Consider the following 24797-nt stretch of genomic DNA (forward strand, 5'->3'; position numbering starts at 1 on the left):
CTCAGTTATGCCAAGAGATTTGGAAGACAGCTACCTGGCCAACTGACTGGAAGAGATCCATCTTTGTACCCATTCCAAAGAAAGATGATCCCACAAAATGCAGAAATTATTGAACAATATTAATATCACACACAAGTAAAATCATACTGAAGATAATTCAAAACAATTGCAGCAGCATATTGACAGAGAACTTACAGAGGTGCATGCTGGATTCAGTAGAGGACATGGAACAAGGGATATTATTTCTGATGTCAGATGGATCTTGGCTCAAAGCAAAGAATACCAGAAAGGTGTTTACTTGTATTTTATTGACTATGCAAAAGCATTCATTTGTGTGGATCATAACAAATTGTGGATAACATTGAGAAGAATGGGAATTCCAGACCACTTAATTGTACTCATGAGGAACGTGTATATAGATAGACCAGAAGGCTGTCATTCAAACAGAACAAGGGCACATTGCATGGTTTGAAACCAAGAAAGGAGTGTGTCAGGATTGTATGATTTCACCATATTTATTCAATCTATATGCTGAGCACATAATCTGAGAAGCTGAACTATATGAAGAAGAATGTGGCATCAGGATTGGAGGAAGGCTCATTAACATCCTGCGATACACTGATTACACAACTTTGCTCGCTGAAAGTGAGAATGACTTGAAGCACTTACTGATGAAGATTGAAGAATACAGTCTGCAGTCGGGATTACATCTCAATATAAAGAAAACAAAAATCCTCACAACTGGACCTATAAGCCGCATCACCATAAATGGACAAAAGATTGAAGTTGTCAAAGAGAGCACATTGCTTGGTTCTACAATTGACACCAATGGAAGCAGCAGTCAGGATATCAGACGACATATACCACTGGGCAAGTTGGCTGCAAAGGACCTCTTTCAAGTACTGAGGTGCAGAGATATTTCCTTGACGTTTCCTTGTGCATGACACAAGCCATGATATTTTCAGTTGCCTCATATGCATGTGAGAGTTTGACAATGAATAAAGAAGACCAAAGAAGAATTGATGCTTTTGAGATGTGGTGCTAGAGAAGAATGCTAAAATTGCCGTGGACTGCTACAAGAACTAACATATCTGTCCTGGAGGAAGTGCAGCCGGAATGCTCCTTGGGAGCAAGAATGGTCAGACTTTGTCTCACCTACTTTGGTCATGTTATCAGAAGGGACCATTCCCTGGAGAAGGATGTCATGCTTGGTAAGGTGGAGGGTTGACGAAGGAGGGGAAGGCCCTCAACCAGGTGGATTGACACAGTGGCTGCAGCAATGGGATTAAGTACGGTGGGGATCGTGGAGCTTGCACAGGACTGGGCAATGTTTCGTTCTGCTGTGTGTGGTGTCACTATGAGTCAGAGACAACTTAATGGCACATAACAACAATACCAGGACTTCAAATAAAACGTTAAATGTAAGTGGTGATACAGGGCATCCTTATCTAGTTCCCATTCACAAGGGGAATGCTTTGAGTCTTTCTCCATTAAAAGTAATGTTGACCATTGGTTTTGCATATATACCCTTTATTGTGTTGAGGGATTCACCTTTTCTTTCTGTTTTTTCTGAGCACTTTTATGAGGAAAGGGTGTTGGATTTTATCAAATGCATTTTTTGCATTGATATAATCATGTGTTTCTTTTTCTTTATTTTTCTTATGTGATGAATTACATTGATTGTTTTTTAATGTTGAACCATACTTATATGTTGTTGTTGTTATGTGTCGTGGAGTCAGACCCGACTCATAGCGACCCCTCCTTGGGTTTCTGAGGCAGTATCACTACAGAAGTAGATTACCCAACCTTCCTTCCAAGAAGTGGCTGGTGGGTTTGAACTGCCAGCCTTCTGGTTAGCAGTCAAGTGCCTTAGGCACTATGCTATCAGAGCTCCCCCATACTTAGATACCTGATATGAATCCCACTTGGTCATGATGTATTATTTTTTTGCTATGTTGTCAGATTCTGCTGGCTAGTTTTTTTGTTGAAGATTTTTGCCTCTGTATTCATGAGGGTTATTGGTCAGTAGTTTTCGTTTTTAGCTGTGTCTTTACATAGTTGGTTTTTTTTATTTTTTTAATCAGGGTTATGCTTGTTTTATAAAATGAACTTGGGAGTATTCCATCCTATTCTGTTCTAGAATAGCTTGAGTAGGATTAGTGTAAGCTCTTCTCTGAATGTTTGATAGAATTCTTCAGTAAAACAGTCTGTGTCAGGACTTTTATTTGTGTGGAGTTTTTTTGTGACCTATTCAATTTCTTCTTTTGTTATGGGTCTTTCATGTATTCTAACTCAGACTGTGTTAATTTAGGTAAGTTTTATGTTTAAAAAAAATTTGTTCATCTTTTCCACATATTTGAATTTGTTGGAGTATAATTCTCATAATATTCTGTTATCTTTTTTATTTCAGTTGGTTCAGCTTTAATGTCACTATTTTCATTTATCAGTTGTGTTATTTGCATCTTGTCTTCCTTTTCCTTTGTTAAATTTGCCAGAGGTTTGTCAATTTTGTTAATCTTTTTGAAGAACCAGCTTCTTGTCTTGTTGAGGTTTTCTCTTATTTTTTTATTTTCTGCTTTATTTGTTTCTGTTCTGGTCTTTATTATTTCCTTTCTTCTGGATACTATAGGTTTCTTTTGTTGCTCTAATTTGTGTTTTTAAGGTGTTGATTTTTATTCTTTTTTCTTTTTTGATATGTTCATTCATTGGAGCTCTGGTAGTGTAGTGCCTAATGCCCTTCACTGCTAACCAGAAGGCTGGCAGTTCAAACCCACCAGCCACTCCTTGGAAGGAAGATGGGGCAATCTATTTCCATAGTGATACTGCCTCGGAAACCCAAGGAGGGGTTGCTATGAGTCAGGTCTGACTCGATGGCACATAACAACAACAACAACAACATTAATTCCTATAAATTGACCTCTGAGTATTGCTTTTGTTATGTCCCAAAGGTTTTGGTAAGGTGTATTTTCATTCTCATTTGTTTCTAGGAATTTTTTAACTTCACACTTTATTTCCTCTGTTATCCAGTAGTTCTCAAGCAGTGTATTATTCAGTTTCCATGTATTTTATTTTTTTTTCTTGATCTTCCTATTACTGATTTCTAATTTTATAGCATATTGCCTAAGGCACTCGACTGCTAACCAGAAAGCTGGCGGTTCAAACCCACCAGCCACTCCTCGGAAAGAAGGTTGGGCAATCTACTTCCATAGTGATACTGCCTTGGCAACCCAAGGAGGGGTCGCTATGAGTTGGGTCCAACTCGACGGCACACAACAACAACAACAATTTTATAACATTGTGATCTGAGAAGATGCTTTGTAATATTTCAATGTTTTTAAATTTATTGAGGCTTGTTTTGTGGCATAACATATAGTCTATTCTGTAGAATGATCCATGTGTGCTGAAGAACAATGTGTATTGTACATTTATTGGGTAGAGTGTTCTGTGTATGTCTATGAGGTCAAGTTGCTTGATTGTGTTGTTGCGATCTTCTGTATCATTGTTGAGTTTTTTTCTAATTGTTCTGTCCTTCATCGAAAGTGGTGTGTTAAAGTCTCCTACTACTATTATAGAAGTATCTATTTTTCCTTTCAATTCAGTGAATGTTTGATTTATGTATTTTGGAGCTCTTTCAAAGGAGCTCTAGTGGCATAGTGCCTAAGCCATTTGACTGCCAAATAGAAGGTTGGAAGTTCAAACCCACCAGCCACTCCTTGGAAGGAAAGTTGGGCAATCAACTTCCGTAGTAATACTGCCTCGGAAACCCAAGGAGGGGTTGCTGTGAATCAGATCTGACTCAACGGCAGTGTGTTGTGTTGCATTGTGTTGGAACTTTTTCATTGAGTGCATAGATATTTTAGAGTAATATCCTCTTGGTCAGTTGACCCTTTTAACATCATATAATACCCTTCTTTGTCTCTTTTGCTGGTTTTCACCTAAAGTCTTTTTTATCCAAAATTAATATTGTCACTCCTGCTCATTTCAGGTTACCATTATTTTTATATATATTTTTCCATCCCTTGATTTTTATTTTTATTTTTTCATTTTTGCAGTGTTCCCTCCTCTCCCCTCCCACACCTGGTAACCAAAAAAGAAAGTTTCCTTCCACATATAAACCTTTCCATGACTTTTTACAATAATTAACTAGTACAATATTTGTCCTTCTGTGATTGACTTATGTCACTCAACATGATGTCCTTGGAAGGAAGGTTGGGCAATCTACTTCTGTAATGATACTGCCTCAGAAACCCAAGGAGAGGTCACTATGAGTCAGGTCTGACTCAACTTCACATAAAAACAACAATGTCCTCCAAGTTCACCCACGTTCTGTGGTGTTTTACAGATTCTAATTTATTTTTATTTTTGTCTCTAGGGTGGATCTCTTGTAGGACGCATATTGATGGATCTATTTTCCTTATCCAAGCTGCCACTCTCTTTCTCTTGTCTGGTGCATTTAGTCCATTCGCATTCAATGAGTTAATGTTAGGTATGAGTTTACTACTATCAATATATAGTGTTTTCTGTTGTGTTAGTAATGGTTTCTTCGTTCCAAATATTTTTCTGTGTTGAGTTCAGTTTGTTATCAAGTATTTTTTCTCTTTTCTTCAGTATTGTTGGGTTTTTGTTTACTAAGCCCTTGTGATTTTTCTCTTTCTCAGTTTAGAAAGATTGTTGATTTTCTTTGTGGTTACCTTGAAGTAAAGTCTTATCTCCCTCAGTTTGGAACAGTCTGTGCTATAAAGACATTGCCCTGACTTCCTCTCCATTTAGAAGTTTTGTAATTATAACATTTATTCCCTCTATTTGCTTTGTTGGTGGTGTTGTTTACAGGTTGACTCCTTTATTTCTCTATTTACATTTTTGTGAGCATATTTTGAGAATCTTGTTCTGGTTTGCTTTCAAGGTGGTGGTGTCAAGTGTCTAGATTTTAATTTGTTGTTTTCTGTTAGAAAGATACCCTTTAGCATTTCTTGTAGGGTTGGTATGGTTTTAACAAATTCCCTTAATTTCTGTTTGTCTAGGAATGTCTTGATTTCACCCTCATATTTGAGGAACAGTTTGGCTGGATATGTAATTCTTGGTTGTCAATTATTTTCCTTCAAGGTTTTGTATATGCCACCCATTGCCTTCTTGCCTATGTGGTTTCTGCTGAGAAATCAGAGCTTAGTCTTATTGGTTGCCCATTGTACGTAACATTTCATTTTTCCCCAGCTGCTCTCCAGATTCTTTTGTCTTTGGTTTTGGAAAGTTTGGTTACGATATGTCTTTCTGAATTTCTCTTGGGGTCTATCTTGTATGGGGTCTATTGAGCTTCGGAATAGATACTTTTTCATCTTTCATGATGCAGCAGAAGTTGTTTCGTAGCAAGTCTTCAACAATTTTCTGTGTGAGTGTTTTTGTTTTGTTTTTTTTTTTTTCTTTTTGCCTCCTCTTGTTCTGGAACTCCATCAGGCAGACCTTTTTCTTTTCATGTCATCCCATATAACTTTTAGGTTTTCTTCATTTCTCTTAATTCTTTGTTATGATTTTTCTTCATAAAACCTAGTGTCAAATGTTTGTCTTCTAGCTGGTCAATGCCTTCTTCAGCCAGTTTGAGTTTACTCTTTTGTCCTTCCAGGATGTTATGAATCTCTGTAATTTTAGTGTTCATCTTCCGGATTTCTTATTGCCATTTCTGTATGACTTCTAACTATGTTTTTATTTTGTCATTTTTCTTTTGAATGATATTCCTGAATTATTCAAGGTTATTATCTGTCTTCTCCTTGCTTCTGTTTGTGGCTTCCTTGAGCTTTTGGAAGGTCCTATATATAAAACTTTTGAATTCCTTATCATGTAGTTCTATTACTTGTTCTTTCTTTGGGAGATTTCCTATTTCTTTAGTTTGGACATTTGTTTCTACTATCTTGTTCTGTTTTTTGGTTTGATTGAAGTTGTCTGTTGTCTCCAAGACATTTTGAAGTTACTGTCTCTATTTGTTTGTTATGTGCTGATTGGTTTCACCCTGGTTTAATGTTTTTCTTTGTTTTAATATATCTGGAAGTGTGGAGCAGTTGTACTTCTTTGGTTGTTAGCTTGACTATACTGGCTCACTCTCCAGCTTCCTCTGTGTTGGTAGAATAACTGGTGGGAATGTGGGTGAAGGTCTCTGTTTGTCATTAACAGGAGTTGCAATTGGGATGAGCAGGTGTTGTCCACTGTCTGTCATTGATCCTGTGGTGCAGGAGCTATTGGTGTTACTTGTCTGTTGGGTAAGGTGTTCAGAATAGTAGATATGGCTGACTAATGGAGAGTTAATGTGTGCCTCCCATTGGATGAGCCAGGAAAAAAAGAAAGAGAGCCAAGGAGAAGAAGGAGATAAAAAGATAGAATAGAATATAAGCAAAAGAGAAAAAACAAGATTCAGAAAGTGAGAGGGATGAATATTTGGTAAAAATGAAAGAAGAGGAAGAGGTAGAGGGGTGAATTATCAGATAGAAAGGAAGGAAAAATGGGCAAAAGGAAAGTAGAAAAATGAAGGGAGGATAAGGTAATTGAGGAGGGATTTTTCTAGTTATTGTCAGCCAGCAGCCCTGGGAGCAGGCAGTGGTGGCAGAATCTGCTCACTCACCTGAGTGTGTACCCACATAGGAGAAGGAAATTGGTGCAAGAATGACCTCCCTCACTGTGTCTTTAATGCCTGTGGGTTCCATGAAGTTTTTCTTTGTTATTGTTTTTTGTTTTTCCCCTCCTTGACCTCTTTTGTATACGTAATGGCTTCTCTTTCTTTGGACCAGACAGACTTCTTTTTTTCTTCTTCTTCTTCTTTTCTTTCCCCTGGTCATTGACTGTGGTCCTTTTCCTATCTTCAATCAATAAAACACTTTGCCTTCCCATTGTTGTTGTTGTTGTTGTTATGTGCCATCAATTAGATGCTCATAATTCCAGGATCATTATTTGTATCTATTTTGCTGAGTTTCTCTAAATTTCTGTGGCAAAAGGGATCTGGTGTGGTCTGTTAGTAGGACACCATCATAGGACCCTTAGAAATCTAGGGTTTAAACTTACACTCTAGTAGGGTGAAGACAACCTTAAATCAGAAAATTAACTGAATGTAATCAAAAGAATATAGCAAGTTTTCTGTAAAGGAACACATTCTAAACCTCAGTTTTATAGGATTCCTATAGATAAGGCCCTGACAACTGGCAGTTCAAATATACAAATACAAAACTGTGAGGAAATAAAGCACGAAGAAACACAGTAAGCCACAGAACTAGAACTCTAGATTTCTTAATTATTAAATGTAAAATAAATAATAAGCTGGTTTTAAAATAGTTAAAGAAATGCTGTATTAAATTTAAAACACAAGAACAGAACAGAATAATATAAAAACAGTCACATTTTGAAATAACCAAATAAACCCTCTAAAAGTGACAAAAAAATTGTCAACAAATGGGGTAAAAAGCAATTTGCACACTGCTGAAGAGAAAATTTGTGAATTATAAATACATTGAAATAATTACTCATATTAAAAATAGAGATGAAGAATATGAAAAAGATATTAAAAGACATGGAGAATAAAATAAAGGAGTCTTACTATTTGAAGAAGAGAATGAACCAATATAAGAGTTGAACAATATTTGAAGAAACAATGACTGGGTATTTTCCTGGATTTATGTAAGAAAGGAAATTGTACATTTGAGATTAATTTCTATGAATTCCAAGTGGAAAAAATTAAGCACATGCACATGTACCTTCATACACAAATACACACTCTTTTCAGAAAATAGTGAATTTTAGAATGTCAAAAATAAAATAATAATCTTAAACAGAATTCCTACATGGGAACTAAAATTAATCTAATAACAGACTTCCCAGCAACAGTGATAGAAGTTAGAATATAATGGAATTATGTACAATTCTTAAAATATAATTAAGAATAAAGAAGTAATAGTGACATTTTTAGAAAAACAAAAATTGATTATCCATCATCATAGCATCATTGATGATATTTCTAGATGATGAATTTCAGAAAGAAATGATATGAAAGATATGATTGCAGAAGGAATACGAGAAAGCTACTGAAAACCTAGGATATAATGATATAAGGATTATTTCAAGATATAAGGCAAGAACATACAATCTTTTACTTTCTATTAAGATAGGTTCTATTGGAGAAGCTCTGGTAGCATAGTGGCTAAAGCACTTGACTGCTAACCAGAAGGCTGGCGGTTCAAACCCACCAGCCATTCCTCGGAAGGAAGTTTGGTCAATCCTACTTCCGTAGTGATATTGCCTCGGAAACCTAAGGAGGGGTCACTATGAGTCGGGGGTAACTCGATGGCACATAACAACAACAACAACAGGTTCTATTGGAGAAAGACCTTGAGTACAAATAATTTACTGATTCCAGCAAAATCTAATATAATACTTATGTGGTGAGATCAAGAAGGGAAGAAGGCTAATGCAGTGCATGTTAATGAGTAGATTACCACTATGAGCAAAACCAAATGAAACTCATTGCCATTGAGTTGATTCCAACTCATAGCGACCCCCATTGGATTTCCAAGACTCTAAGTCTTTATGGAAGGAGACTGCCCCATCTTTCTTCTGCAGAGCTGCTGGTGGGTTTGAATTATTGACCCTTTGGTTAGCAGCCAAATTCCTTAACCACTAGACCTCCAGAGCTTCTTCCACTATGGGCAACTAGAGGTAAACTTCACTGGGAATATCTGGGAATAGTGTAGAAACCACCTGGGAATTTGGGTCTGGACTGCTTATCCTCTGAGTTCTGTCATGTTTATCATGTTGTTGGCTGAAGACTGCCCTTGAGTGTATTAAAACCTAGCAGTTCTGACCTGCTTCATGTGGGCTATAAGAAGTGAAGTGCTCAGGCACAGAGTAGCAGGTAAAGACATCAGTGCTAACAGAAGAATAATGACCACCAAGGGGATAATGAACAAAACAAGAGCAGGCACTACTATGCTTAACCAGAATGATGAAATAGACACTGAATAAAAAGTGATTCATTGGTCTGTGATCTTTTGTTGTTGTTACATGCTGTCAAGTCAGTTTTGACTCATATTGACCCTAAGTACAACAGAACAAAACATTAGCCACTCTTGCACCATCCTCACTATCATTCCTAAGATTGACCTCATTGTTGCAGGCACTGTGTCACTCTATCTTGTTGAAGGTCTTCCCCCTTTTCACTGACCTTCTGCTTTAACAAGCAGGATATCCCTCTTCAGGGACTGGTCCTTTCTGACAACATGACCAAAGTACAAGAGACAAACTCTAGCCATTCTTTCTTCTAAGGAACATTCAGCTGCACTTCTTGTGAGAGATTTGTTCATTCTTCTGGCAGCCCATGGTATTTTCAATATACTTCACCAATGCCCCAATTCAAATGCATCAATTCTTCTGTGGTCTTCCTTATTTATTGTCTAGCTCTCACATGCATATAAGGCTATTGAAAACACCATGGCTTAGGTCAGGTGCACCTTAGTTTTCAAAGTAGCACCTTTGCTTTTTAACACTTTAGGGAGTTCTTTTGCAGCAGATTTACCCCAAAGAAATACATGTTTTGATATCTTGACTTCTGCTTGCACGGACATTGATTGTGGATTCAATTAAAATGAAATCCTTGACAACTTCAATTTTTTCTCCATTTATTGTGAAGTTGCTTATTGGTCTAGTTGTGAGGATTTTTGTTTTCCTTATGTTGAAGTGTAATCCATATTGAAGGATGTAGTCTTTTATGTTCATCAGTAAGTTCAAGTCTTCTTCACTTTCAGCAAGCAGAGTTACTTCATCTGGATATTGCAGGTTGTTAATGAGCCTTCCTCCAATCCTGATGCCATGTTCTTCTTCATATAGTCTAACTTCTTAGAATATTTGCTCATCATAAGGATTAGATAAGTATGGTGAAAGTATACAGCCCTGAAGCACACCTTTCCTGATTTTAAACCACATAAAATCCCCTTGTTCTGTTCAAACGACTGCCTCTTGGTCTACATAGTCCTCATGAGCACCACTAAGTGTTCTGGAATCCCATTCTTCACAATGTTTTCCATAATTTGTTATGATTCACATGAGTGAGTACATAGTCAAAAAAAAAAAAAAACCACAGGTAAATATCTTTCTAGTATTCTTTGCTTTCAGCCAATATCCATCTGAAATTGCAATGATATGCCTTATTCCAAATCTTCTTCTGAATCCATCTTGAATTTCTGACTGTTCCCTATCAATGTATCATTTAAGGTATAATTTATCTCTATCTGTAAAAATACATAAGGATCTCTGATGGTGCAGTGGTTGAAGCATTTGGCTGCTAACCAAAAGGTCAACAGCTCGAACCACCAGCCATTCCATGGGAAAAATATGAGGCAGTCCACTTCTGTAAAGATTTACAGCCTTGGAAACTCTATGAGGCAGTCCTGTTCTGTCCTGTGGGATTGCTGTGAATTGGAATCAATTCACAGCACCAAGTTTTTTTTTTTTCTTTTAATGAAAATACATATATGTGACTATGTATAGCTTCTTAACCCATCCTTTGATCCCTTAGCATTATTTTCCATTTTTAGAAATTCTAATTGTTATTTTTAAATGTGATTCATATTCAACAATAGGGATTAAAAAATGACATATATGTTACATATCTATACCACAATAAAATGAAAGAGGGCCCAAGAGGATATTGTAATGATATCAAGTAATTTCATTACCATCTCCATTTTCCCATTTTGAAATTTTCATTTTCATCTAAGTGTATGGGAGGTTTCTTGATGGAATACCATCTTTTAGATTCCTACCTTATAATAAGGAATAATAAAATGAATAAATATTTAGAAACAGGGAATTTTTATTTATTTTCTGTTTGTATGTCTGCCTTCTATCTCTAGCATTGTCTTTCTACTAACTACTTACCTGCTTATCTACCTACGTACCAATCAGCCTGCCTAAATGCCGTGTATTTCTTTATATTCTATTGTGATCAAAAAGTTTTTAATATGGGAAATCATTTTATGAGAAGAGCTTAAAATGATAAGTGTAAATAAAATCAATGTATCACTTTTTTTAATGTGAAGCTTTAGAAATAATGCACAACTTTCCTATATTTCCTAAGGCAAATATTTGACTTTATCTTAAATTGTCATTTGTTTACAGAAAACGTGGAGGAAAATGTACCTAATTTAGGTTTTATTTCAGTGTCATCTAAGCTGGTTGATGAGTTTGTTGGAGACGTTTTGAAAGATTTACCTTTTCTAAAGAGGTATAGTGCCTAAGTGTGCCTCAGTAGTTATTTATAAAAGTAATGATTTACTCACTAAATATTCTTCTAAGTGAAATATATTAAATACAGTATGTTAGATGTAATATGGCTTTATAAAGCAGAATTAATGTCATAACAATTTTAACAGTGCCCGTTGAAAATTACTGGGCAAAAAGCTAAATGTTTTTAATCACAGCGAAACCACTTTAGCCATAGGTTTTTAATTTGAATATCTGTTGACATTGATGAGACTGTTAGATAAATGATGTGGATTTTGAATTCCTTCACTTCAAAGACGTTATTCTTTGGATTCTACTTCACATCATGTCACAGAGAGAGGAAGGGGGGCTATGATTTTATAATTACTACTATAAAATGAAATCTATGCTGTATTATATTTGGAGGTGTGCTATTTTAAATATGCATGTATTTCTCTTTTTCTCATAGCGATGATCTAATTGTTACTTCACTGGTTAAACAAAAGGAATTTGATGAACTTGTACATTGGCATTCCCACAAACCCCTGAGTGATGCCTATGACAATGCAAAATGTCACTTTGATGGTGAGCTCTGTAACTCTGATTAAATAAGTTAAAATAAATTATAATCTCTGATTTTTATTATACAGTAAAAAATTATCATAAGTCAAAATTACTATTTTTGAATAAATATAGTTTATGAAATATATACACATATATCAGAAAGGTTCATAATAAAAAATTTGCTACTTTGTTTACTATCTTGTATGTATAGGTAGGTCTGAAGATGTCTTAGGAAGAAGTACACAAATACAGCATTTGTCTCCAGAAATATCAGAAGAAGTTTTAAGGAAAGATGTTATGTTGTTTCAGAAATCTATGTATTACTTTATCTCAGATAAATTGACAGAACCATAATCTCTCTCTCTCTCTCTCTCTTTCTTTCTTTTTTTAATTTTTATTCTGATTTGGATGAAAGCTTATAGAACAAATTCATTTTCCATACAGCAAACAGTTCATACACATTTTGATTCATGACACAAGAGAGATTTATGTTCTCTTCTCACTTCCTCACTGTAATTACCTCTTACTTGTATCCTTCTCTCCCACACACTCCCACTCCCTGAGCTATCTCCCTTTGCAAACACTGCCACAGGAGTGAGTTCAGTTCCGCCCTGAAGGCTAACTAGGGGCATAGTCTCAGGGATCTCACCAGGTTCTATCAGACCAGCAAGCTTGGTCTTTTTTTTTTTTTAATGATTTCGAGTTTTGTTCCACTTTGTTCTCCCACTCTATCCAGGATCTCCTGCACTGATCTCCCTCTGAGTCATTGACAGTCGTAGCCAGGCACTATGTAGCTCTTCTGGTTTCGTGGTCATATGGGCTGAGGATCATATGGTCTACTAATCCCCTGGACTAATTGTTTCCATGCATCTTTGTTTTATTCGTTCTTCTTTGCTCTGGAAGAGGAGAGACCCATCGTTGCATCTAGATGGGTGCTTGCAAGCTTTTAAGACCCCAATTACTACTCACGAAAAGGAATGTAGAACAATGTTTTTCTGTAGTATGTTATGCCAATTGAGCTTGATATCCCCTGCAACCATGGTCCCAAGCCCACAGGTCCAACTACTCTCTCCCTCATGACAGCTAGTTGTGGCCAAGAAGCCACCACAACCTTGCCCTTTGTCACCTCTACTATACACTAGGACATTCTTACAGCACATACAAATACTCATGTAGAAAACATTGCCTACCAATCTCATATGTGGTCATGGAGAACCATAGTGTCTTAAGCAATTACAACTGCTTTCACACCATCTAGTTAATTTCATGTAACAAGCACAAGTATTTTATCTACCTTCATTCTTAGGGGAGTTGAAACTGTAAAAATGGGCCCTAAGAGTAGACCAACTGAGATTGAATTAGGGATCTTGCCTCTCTTATTCATTATTTGTTTTTATTTTTCCTTTTCTGCTCCCATGTTCGACCCAGGAGCACCCTTCTTAGGACTGAAAAATTTAATTTCAGACAAATCTAAAAGTGTGCCTATTAAACATGTTCAAATGCAGTGTTTTTCAGTTTGCTTATTTAAATAACTACCAAAATACCACAAGATGCGAAAAGATACTTTAGATTAGCAATTAACTGCCTTCAAAGTGGTCTGATTAGATGCATGTAATGTATGTTGTTGTTGTTGTTATGTGCCGTCCAGTTGGACCCGACTCATAGCGACCTCTCCTTGGGTTTCCAAGGCAGTATCACTATGGAAGTAGATTGCCCCATCTTCCTTCCGACGTGTAATGTATAGACCTAGGGAAATCAAGTTATAAGTGAGTACATTAAAGAGTTTTCTTTGGTTATGAGAATAAATCGTATCTTGATTGCTGGATATCTTATGCCATTGGGGTTTGCAATAATGAAAGAAGTTTCCGGCTTTCTCAGTTGCCAGGCTTCTGGCTCTGTGGCTATGTTCTGTAGTAGAGACTTTCTTGTCCAGGTAAGCAGGAAACTAGAATATTCTAGATGATTGTCTTCTTGAGTTTGTCTCTACCTTCCTCTGCTTAACTCCATTCACAGGGCACCTGACAGAGGTAATGCCTAGAATCATCCATTTTTTTGTTAGCACCCTGATACTTGCTTTTGGAGGTAAACAATGAAAGAGTGGTTTGTCACCTCCATACTTTAAATAAGATAAGGAATTATTGTACAGATAAGAGAAAGCCTGAGTTAATATTCCCTCTTTGTTGTTGTTGTTGTTATATGCCGTCAAGTTGCACCCGACTCATAGCGACCCCTCCTTGGGTTTCCGAGGCAGTATCACTATGGAAGTAGATTGCCATCTTCCTTCCAAGGAGTGGCTGGTGGGTTTGAATCGCCAGCCTTCAGGTTAGCAGTCAAGTTCCTTAGTCACTATGCTACCAGAGCTCCCAATATTTCCTCTTTAGCAAAGATAAATAAACTAAATTATTCTTTGAAACTAAAAAGAAAAGTGCATATGTAGAAGTGATGATGTGATATAGAACATTAATGAAAAAATAAATATGTAGTAATGTTACATTTTAAATCTTTTCCTTTTTCAGAAAAATCTAGAGATCCTTATGTTCTTAAATCCTTGCAAAAATTTCATGTTTTTCAACGATTTTATGGGAATTCATTAGAATCAGTCTCTTCAAAGATCATTGTAACTCAAGCCGTCAAGCCAAAGAAGGATTTCAGTGGACCCAAGAGCAAAAAGGTACATGTACGTTACACAAATTCTATCAAATGTTTTTCCTTTTCTTTTCCTTTTCTTAAAGTGATATTTATAGTTGTTCACCTAAGCTTTTTCTTTTTGTATATGATTGCTCACTATTTTACTTACTTTCCAAAAAAGTTTAACCTGCACATAAAATGTTATATATGATCCTCATATGAGGTCGCTATGAGTAAAAATTACTTGATAGCACACAACAACAAGAACAATAACATACTAAGTAAAAGATATTTTGATAAAGAACATAAAACATTAAATTATTAAAGGGTTGGATTTAGAATTTTTGAATTAACATTTGTTATAGTTGTTTATTAGTTAAAACAGTGAAAATGTTTTTACACATTCGTGGTAAAAGTAAGTATGAAATATTTAGCTGCTTTTTTTTTTTTCCAGCCTGAATTAGAAAGATTATCTACACTTTTCCAAAGTATGTAAATTAATTGTTTAGGTTGAGGGTGAGAACTTTCCACTTTCTCTTTCTATGCTGATTTTATTCCTAAAACTTCTCCCTTCTGGGGATTCCACTCTCCTACAACTTTCTCAAGGTGTGCACATCCTAAGATGTGAATGGAATATATAGAGCAAATAAGGAAAGTTAAAACCGATTCCTGGAATACTAAAGTTAGTAACTTATGATAGGAAAAGTGATCAATCAATATATCTGATAATATTAATATCTAAGTAAATATAGTTTAGGAAATCTGGTGGTGTAGTACTTAAGGCATTTGACTGCTAACCAGAAATTTGGTGGTTCAGCCACTCCTTGGAAGGAAGACTGGGCAATCTATTTCTGCAGAGATACTGCCTCAAAAACCCAAGGGGGGATCACTATGAGTCAGAATTGACTCAACAGCAGTGAGTTTGGGTTCTGGTTTTGGAAATATAGTTTATGTTAAAACTATATTAACTAATAAGGAGCCCTGGTAGTTCAGTGGTTAAGCACTCTGCTGTAAACTGAAAGGTTGGTGGTTTGAACCCACCAGCTGCTCTGCAGCAGAAAGATGTGGCAGTATGATTCCCTAAAGGTTAGACCCTTGGAAACCCTGTAGGAAAGTTCCATTCTGTTCTGTAGGGTCACCATGAATCAGAATTGATTCGATGGCAACAAGTTTTAAGATAATGACTTTGCTATCATGTTTTTGGGAAAATGAATATCTCATTAGACTTTAGTCTATTTATGCTGGCCTCAAGTTAGTAAAAGATATTTATTGCCACTGAAAACCAAAAAAAAACATACCCACTGTTATTGAGTTGATTCAACCCAAACACTTGTTGTGTTTCCGAGGCAGTGAATCTTTATGGAAGTAGGTTGCCCGGTCTTCCTTCCTTGGAGTGCCTGGTGGGTGTGAACTGCCAACTTTCTGGTTAGCAGTCAAATGCCGTAGGCATTACAGCACCAGAGTCCTTATTAGATCCTCCTAAAGTCAAAAATTTTAAATATGAGAGAGAGAACACCAACTTAACAACAGATTCTGAATAAAAGCATTGGATACAGTGATTTGCCTTAACAAACTGAAGTCAACAACAGACTCACTGCTGTCAAGTCGACTCCAACTCATAGCAATTCCTGTTTGTGTTTCCAAAGAAGTATCACTATGGAAGTAGATTGCCCACTCTTCCTTTCGAGGAGTGGCTGGTGGGTTTGAACTGCCAGCTTTCTGGTTAGCAGTCAAGTGCCTGAAGTATGCATGGTAAAGATATGGGAAATGAAACACATAAAGTCCTGAGACAGGAAAACATTTCCATTCCACTTTTTAATACTAATTTCATCAGAAAGTTTGCTGCAAATTAGTAAAGTGTGCTATCTCCTAGTCAAGCCTCCAACTAATTAACAAAGAGTTTCAGAAATCCAAGAGATAGCACTCAGTCCAAGGATTTTTTTTTTTTTTTTAATAATAACTAATTAATTTCCAAGGTTCTAAGGCCTCTGTGAAGCCTCTATCCTTGAACTGCTTCAAAAGGTGACACAGGTATGGGAGCTACTCCACTCTATCCTTTTGCTTTATGTGTCAAAAGAAGCTTCCCTAATGCCCAGCTAGGTGTTTACTGTTTCTCACCTTGAGGTGACTACCTCCTTTTAATGTTTATAGCCAATTTTACTGTCAGTGAGTTTACATGTGGTTACCTCTTCCATTTTCATTTAGAGATACAGAGAGGCATCTTCTATTTTTGGGAGGCATGTTATAAAATAGCAAGTTTGCAAGTGCAAACGTTCTCATTAAACAGTACAAGATATGAAGATTGAAGGAAACGTTCATACTTCTTTTTGCTTTTTCATTAATTGGATCTAAATAAATTATCTCCAAAGAATTAAACACTCTTAACACTATACAGGAGTCCCTGCATGATGCAAATTGTTTGTATACTCAGGTGATAACTGAAAGTTTGGAGGTTCAAGTCCACCTAGAGGCACCTTTGTAAAAAAGCCAGAGATCTACTTCTGTAAAGTCAGCCATTTAAAACTCAATGGAACACAGTTCTACTCTGATATACATGGGGTCGTCAAGAATCAGAATTGACTCAATAGCAATTGGTTCTGTTTAACATTGTACAGATGTGCTCTTCTAGTAACCAATTAATAAGTCTGTATGTACAAGATGTGACAAGCATTGTACATGGCAAATGGCCATAGACCTTCCTTGTTTTACTGAGGCAGAAGCATGCCAGATTAACCCAACACTGGATTAAAACAATAGGAATCCTAAAATATTATGGATCAGAATGCCACCAGAACTCCCAAAGTGTTTAGAGTGACCATAGCCAAAATTGGCAAACATTCAAATAACTAATAAAATAACTAATAAAATAGTGAATTGTTTATTGAAATTTTCATGCTATCACAATAGTTCTTTTTCTATATTATCTTGGTAAAATAATGTCAAGTTTGTAAAAGAATGGTAAAATTAGGTCTGTAGTGTGTTTTAAGTCAATCTGAAATGCCAGAGCAAATCAGTTAGATAGCCAGAGCAAATCAGTTGGATGCATATTGTACTTCTATTTGTTCCTTTCATTCCCTTCCTCTTACTCATTTACTCATTAAATATTATGGGCCAACTGCTTTGTGCTTGATAAATATGGGACAGTCTTGTCTTAAGAATTTCAATCAGAGAAGAAGAATGACTAGTAAAATCATGTTGATGATTGCTTTGTTAAAGAGGGTATAGCATAAGGGCAGAGAAGGGATACCTAAATCAGGCTTGGGAGAATTAGAGAAGTCTTTATTGAGGAAATATCTTCAAAGATAAATAAAAGTTTGGGGGGTGACTGAGAGGAATGGAAGAGGAAAGACAATTCCAGAGAGAACACCAGGTACCATGCATGCAGACATGGAAGAACAGTGGCCCAATGTATCTTTGATTTCATTTTATTTGCTCCTTTTTTCATAATCTACACTGCTCAGATATATAGAAAGTTATCTTAAGAGAGATTTGATTCTCACTAAGTTGAATTATTATAAGCCTTCCATTAAGAAAGTCTTTAATTTTAAGTCAAGGAAAGGTGTATATATGCAAGGAAACTCTTTGTTGGTTACCAGAGATGGGAGAGGAGAGGAGAGAAAACTGCTAGATAAGTAGAGAAAAGTATTGACTTGAGTGAAGGGAAGGGCCAGGTACCAAAAGTGAGTGATCAACATATTAGTATTGAGGAAGAGGAAGACAGAGAGGTCCATGGGAGCCACAGACAACAAAGATGAACCCTTTTGCATTTATGGTACTTCATTGTCAGTGATGGCAAGCATTAATCTAAGGGTGGATAGATGGGTAGACAGGCTGAAAACTAAAAATGGAAATTGTACTTACTCAAGAATGGAATAATGGTCAAAGTTATCAATACAGTTCAAAAATACTCTCAATAATGAAATCTCATCTTGAAATACATCAAATTTGTTTCATGATATGTTTCTTTCCTTTTTGAGCAGGAGACCAAAGCTGAAATTATCACTAGAGAGAATAAGAAGAGGTTATTTGCCAAGGAAGAACAGAAAGAAGAGCAAAAATGGAATTCTTTGTCATTTTCAATTGAACAGGAAATGAAAGATAATTTAAATTCTGGAATAAAGAATCTCGAGGATTTTTTGAAGTCATGTAAAAGTAACTCAGTGAAATTTCAAGTTGAAATGGTAGGGTTAACTGCCTGCTTGAAAGCATGGAAAGAATATTGCCGAGATGAAGGTATATGATTTCTATTTTCTTGATTTGTAAATTGAAGGATCAATAAAGATATAATGATTAGGACTTTCATTTATTAACTGTAAATTTGTACAAAAAGCCTTACCTGCATTATTATCTTATTTTGCCCTCCCAGATAAGTATGACTGTATCTGTTTTTCTAATGAGAAATGAAATCACAGAAAAGGTCTCAGCAGCAAATATACAATATATCCAAAAACACAATCAAAATAACTTCAATAAATAGCAATTTATAAAATTTGGGCCATGGTCAAGGAAACCAATAAAGATGGTGCAATGCCCAGGGAGAATCTATCCCTCATCCTTGATATCCAAAGAGTAAACTTGCACTTTCTGAGTAGAACTATTATCATGCCTGCCTGACGTACTTCATTCTTCTGTAAGTCCCTGTGGATCACCATGTGCTCTAGTTTGTCAGTTCCTATAGCAGGTAGTAGAAAAGATGGAAAAACCAGGCTGGGTAGAGAAATATATACATTAATAACAGTTTACATGATCCTATGTCATAACAGTCCCAAACTGGCAATTTTAAGAAATTTAGTGGATCTTTCAATCTTGAGCATGTCTCCACCCATATTTCTTTAACAAATGGTCACTGGGTCCTTTATGAATTCCTCAGTCTCACTCTGCTATCTGAAATCTGCTTTGGGAAAGCTAGACTCTCACTGTGCAAACCATGACACTGAGAGGCAAAAGCTTTCACTACTCTTTCTTCCTTATACAGAATATTTTATCAATTGTTGTTGTTAGTTGCCATCAAGTTGTCTCCAACTCATAGCAACCTTATGTACAACATAACAAAACACTGTGAAGTCCTGTGCCAGCCTCAAGATCCTTGCTATATCTGAGCCTATTGTTGCAGCCACCTTGTCAATCCATCTTGTTGAGAGCCTTCCCCTCTTTCCTTGACTCTTGGCTTTACCAAGCATGATATCCTTCTCCAGTAAATAGTTCCTTCTGATAACATAACCAAAGTAGGTGAGACAAGGTCTGGCCATTCTAGCTTCCAAATAGCATTCCAGCTGCACTCTTTCCAGGATAGATTTGTTAGTTCTTTTAGCAGTCCATGGTACTCTCAGTATTCTTCACCAAGACCACAACTCAGAAGCATCAACTCTTCTTTGGTCTTCCTTATTCATTGTCCAGCTCTCACACATGTAGGAGGTGATTGAAAATATCATGGCTTGGGTTAGGTGCACCTTAGTCTTCAGGGAGACATCTTTGCTCTTCAGTACTTGAAAGAGGTCTTTTGCAGCAGATGTGCCCAATGCAATACATCAACTGATGTCTTGACTAATGCCTCCATTGATGTTGATTGTAGAACCAAGGAATGAAAATTCCTTAACAACTTCAATCTTTTCTCTGTTTATCATGATGCTGCTTATTGATCTAGTTGTGAGGATTTTTGTTTTCCTTATGGTGAGATGTAATCCATAATGCAAACTGTAGTCTTTCACCTTCCTCAGTAAGTGCTGCAAATCATTCTCACTTTGACACAAACAAAGTTGTGTCATCTGAGTATCTCAGGTTGTTGATGAGTCTCCCTCTCATCCCAATGCCATGTTGTTCTTCATATAATCCAGCTTCTCGGATTATTTGCTCAGCAATACAGACTGAATAAATATAATGAAATCATACAACCTTGATGCACTCCTTTCTTGATTTTAAACCATGCAGTATCCTCATGTTCTGTTCAAACGACAGCCTCCTGAAATATTTACAGGTTACTCATGAGTAAAATTAAGTGTTGTGGAATTCTCATTCTTCTCAATATTTTCCATAATTTGTTATGATCCACACAATCGAATGCTTTTGCATAGACAATAAAACATAAATAAACATCTTTCTGGTGTTCTTTGCTTTGAGCCAAGATCCATCTGACATCAGCAATGGTATCCCTCATTCCATATCCTCTTCTGATTCCAGCTAGCATTTCTGGAAGTTCTCTATCTATGTACTGCTGCAACTGTTTTTGAATTATCTTCAGTAAGATTTTACTTGCATGTGATATTAATGATATTGTTTGATAATTTCCACATTCTGTGGGATCACCTGTCTTTGGAATGGGAACAAATATGGATCTCTTCCAGTCAGTTGGCCATGTACCTGTCTTACAAATCTCTTGGCATAACAAGTGAGTGCCTCCAGTATAGCATCCCATTTGTCGAAACGTCTCAATGGGTATTCTATCAATTCCTGGAGCCTTGTTTTTGCCAATACTTTCAATGAAGCCTCAACTTCTTCCTTCAGTACCATTGGTTCTTGATTATATGCCATCTCCTGAAATGGATGAACACTAACCAGTTCATTTTGCTACAGTGACTCTGTATTCCTTCCATCTTTTTTATTGATGTTTCCTTCACTATTCAATATTATGCCCATAGAATCTTTCAATATTGCAACTTGAGGCTTGAATTTTTTCTTCAGTTCTTTCAGCTTGAAAAAAGCAAGCATGTTCTTCCCTTTTCATTTTCTAACTCCAGGTCTTTGCACATTTCATTATAGTAATTGGCTTTGTTTGCTTGAGCTGCTCTTTGAAATTTTCTGTTCAGCTCTTTTATCTTGTCATTTCTTCCATTTCCTTTAGCTATCTCCCCTCAAGGGCAAGTTTCAGAGTCTCCTCTGACATACATTTTGGTCTTTTCATCCTTTCCTCTTTTCAATGACCTCTTGCTTTCTTCATGAATGATGATCTTGATGTCATCCCACAAGTTCTCTGGTTTTTGGTCCTAGTGTTCAGTACATGAAATCTATTTTTTAGATGGTCTCTAAATTCAGGAGGGATATTATCAAGGTCACTTTTTGACTCTGGTGGACTTGTTTTAATCATATTCAACTTCAACTTGAATGTGCATATGAGCTGTTGATGATCTATTCCACAATCAGCTCCTGGTCTTGTTTTGGCTGAAGATATTGAACTTCTCCATCACCTCTTGCCACAGATGTAGTCAATCTGAATCCTATGTATTCCATCTGGCAAAGTCTACGTTTTAAGCCACCTTTCATATTGTTGAAAAAAGGTATTTGCAATGAATAACTCATTGGTATTGCAAAATTCTGTCATGCGATTTCCAGCATTATTTCTATCACCAAGGCCATATTTTCTAACTACCAGTGATTCTTTTTTTTCCAACTTTTGCATTCCAGTCACCAATGATAGTCTACACATCTTAATTGCATGTTCGGTCAATTTCAGACTGCAGAAGGTGGTAGAAATCTTCAATTGCCTCATAATTGGTTTTGTTGGTTGATGCATAAATTTGAATAATAGTAGCATTAACTGGTCTTCCTTGTAGGCTTATGGATAGTATCCTATCACTGACAGCATTGTATTTCAGGATTGATTTTGAAACAGTCTTTGTGATGATGAATGCCACACTATTCCTCTTCAATTTGTCAGTTAAGATTGGCAAAGTCTGGATCACTTGATTCTGGGGGTTCAAAAGATTGGTTGAATTGAAGAGCTCCAATGATTATTTGAAACATTTATCTGTGATCTACAGGACTCAACAAATATTGCTTTTATTTTTTTTTTACCAGATATTTAAAGTCAAATTGATATATTTTTTTTTCTTTGACCATAGTACAGAAGATATGAGGATAATAGATGGAGAAAAGACTTGTTCCCCAGAAGCTAATACAAACCTGAGATTTAACAAATTTTTTTCATATTGCAAGAAGCCCTAGTGGCATAGTGGTTAAGTGGCTACTAACAGAAAGGTCTGAAGTTCAATCCCACCAGCCACTATTTGGTAGAAAAAAGTGGCAATCTGTCTCGGCAAAGATTAAAGCCTTGGAAACCCTATGGGTAGTTCTACTCTGTCTTACAAGATTGCCAAGAGTCAGAATCAACTCAACAGCAGTGGCTTATGGAATTTCTGTAACGAGCTATGGAGGATTTCTTTTTTCTCACTTCTCAATTAGCTGTGGAAATGATGAAATATGGATAGTTGTGCTTTAATTATATTTCAATCATTAAGTTCAATTTTCTGTATCCCAAAACCTCCATTAATATCAAGTTAAATAGTTTAATTAGGTCAGATTATCAATTAATGACCTAGTAAGGCGCTCTGGTGGCATAGTGCCTAAGGCATTTGACTGCTAACCAGAAGGATGGTGGTTCAAACCCACAAGCCACTCCACAGAAAGAAAACTGAGCAATCTACTTCTGTAAAGATTTACCACCTTGGAAACCCAAAGGGGGTCACTATGAGTTGGAATCAACTCAATGGCAGTGCATTTGTTTCTTTTTTGGTTTTGGAGTCAGGATTAATAAAGGACAATCAAAGATCTGTTACTTTTATTATGGCTTCTGTTCTCCTTACCTAGTGCCACTCTGACAAGAATACACCATGAATAGGATGGCCTTAACAAACAGGAGTTTATTCTCACATGATTTGGAGGCTTTAAGTCCAAGTTCAAAGTGCCAGGCTCTAGGGGCTGGGTGAAAGCCCCTGAACCTTGGGGTCTAGCTCTGCCACCCACTCCTGGCCCACTAGATCTAGAGGAGTTTCTTAACTCAGACAGCTGCTAGCTGCTGAGGCTGAGAAACCCAAGGTCAACAGATAAAAAGGCACAGACAGTTTTGATGTTACCAAACCACATGGCAGACCATTAATTTAAGTCCATTGTAAGTCCCAAGGTCAGCAGAGCATGGCAGGCTGCTGAACAGCAACATGGCTACATGCAGGGTCCAAGCGTGCCATAAGCTAGAGACCATTCCCAAAGCTGTTTCTTATATATGTGAAGCAGACCACATACCCAAAGCAGCTACTCAGCTGCTTATGGTAGATTCCACCATGCCAGTCTCATCAAGGGGAATAACTACCACCAGGTGCCCACCCACTCAACCAGGCCCAGCCAAGTTGACACAAAAACAGAACCACCACACCTTCTATGACAATTTTATTGTTTACTCTTTACCAAGGTCAAACCTCAAATGATTTAAGTATCGCTGTTCAAATGATGAAAAGAATCCACTCTTTGATGGATAAATACCCAGAATTTTTGCAAGAACCAGATTATCAGTTCATAGCCAGATGCCTTAAGTATTTAGGATTTGATGAATTGGCAAGTTCTTTACATCCAACACAGGTAATATTTTTAGAGTACCTCTGTTTCTAGTACATTAAAACAATTATTAAGTATACATAAAGTATCTTATAATTATCAGTTCTATATTTTTTTACAGAGAATATTTACTCTGAGTCCATAATCTTTATTAGTTATCCAGTTGCCCAAATATGAATTAATAAAGAATTAGAAAATCTGTAAATGCTCTCCTGGAACAATATTAAATGACACCTAATCTCTGGACCATTAAAACTAGCCCTGTACTTAATTCTAATAAGATGTCAAACCTATAATGTAATTGTTTGATGGCCTTTAAAAATATCAGATTGTAGCTAGCAACCATGATGTAAATGATGAAAATCTTAATGTCTGCTTATTTATTCATAAATAAGAAAATATTTATGTGGTGAAGAACTTCTTCAAAATATTTTAAAAGGTTGTTTTAATTGCTCTTTGCACAGAAGATACAATGTAAAATATTTTAACTATTTAAATTGTTGTATAATTTAAAATCACTTTTAAAATAATATAGATTTCAGGAGATAAGAAGAAGGAGAAGAAAAATAATAAATATTCAGTTGGCATTGGACCTGTTCGGTTTCAGTTGCAATTCATGGGCCATTATTTGATACGAGAGGAGAGAAAAGATCCAGATCCAAGAGTCCTGGATTTTATTCCTGACACATGGCAGGTAATAATGTGAAATTAAACAAACCTTTTGTTATTTTCTTATTAAGTAAGATCTCAAGAGTTTTTCACTGTTGTGATTTTACACATGATATTTGGCATGAACTTCTTAGTATTGTATCTTGTCATTGAAAATAATTTTGTCATAAAAATGTTAAAAGTAGATTAACTGCCTTTATCTAAAGAAAGTGAATTTTTCCTTAACACATATACCAGTTCCTTGAAGGCACTTTGATGGATTCACATACATGTTTATGAGGTTGTATCTGTGTCATTCGATTTTGTCATTACAGAGTAGCCTCCAAGTTTTGCCTGTGTCAATAAGTGTTCACAGTTAAATGTATAAACATGTACAGAGAAATGTA

At 36.2% G+C, this 24797-nt stretch overlaps 1 protein-coding gene across 1 annotated transcript in view; it reads left to right on the forward strand.

Annotated features, from left to right (window-relative positions):
• LOC103207316 (DExD/H-box helicase 60) overlaps positions 1-24797 on the forward strand; it is a 218360-nt gene that overhangs the window by 43595 nt on the left and 149968 nt on the right. The window contains 6 exon segments of the mRNA XM_007952893.2: positions 11146-11251; positions 11699-11814; positions 14310-14470; positions 18402-18654; positions 23600-23766; positions 24278-24436. Coding sequence (XP_007951084.2) covers positions 11146-11251; positions 11699-11814; positions 14310-14470; positions 18402-18654; positions 23600-23766; positions 24278-24436 — 962 coding nt within the window.

The sequence above is a fragment of the Orycteropus afer genome, unplaced genomic scaffold (assembly GCF_000298275.1).
Source record: "Orycteropus afer afer isolate SDZICR_OR568_19922 unplaced genomic scaffold, OryAfe1.0 scaffold00364, whole genome shotgun sequence".
NCBI classification, from domain to species: Eukaryota; Metazoa; Chordata; class Mammalia; order Tubulidentata; family Orycteropodidae; genus Orycteropus; species Orycteropus afer.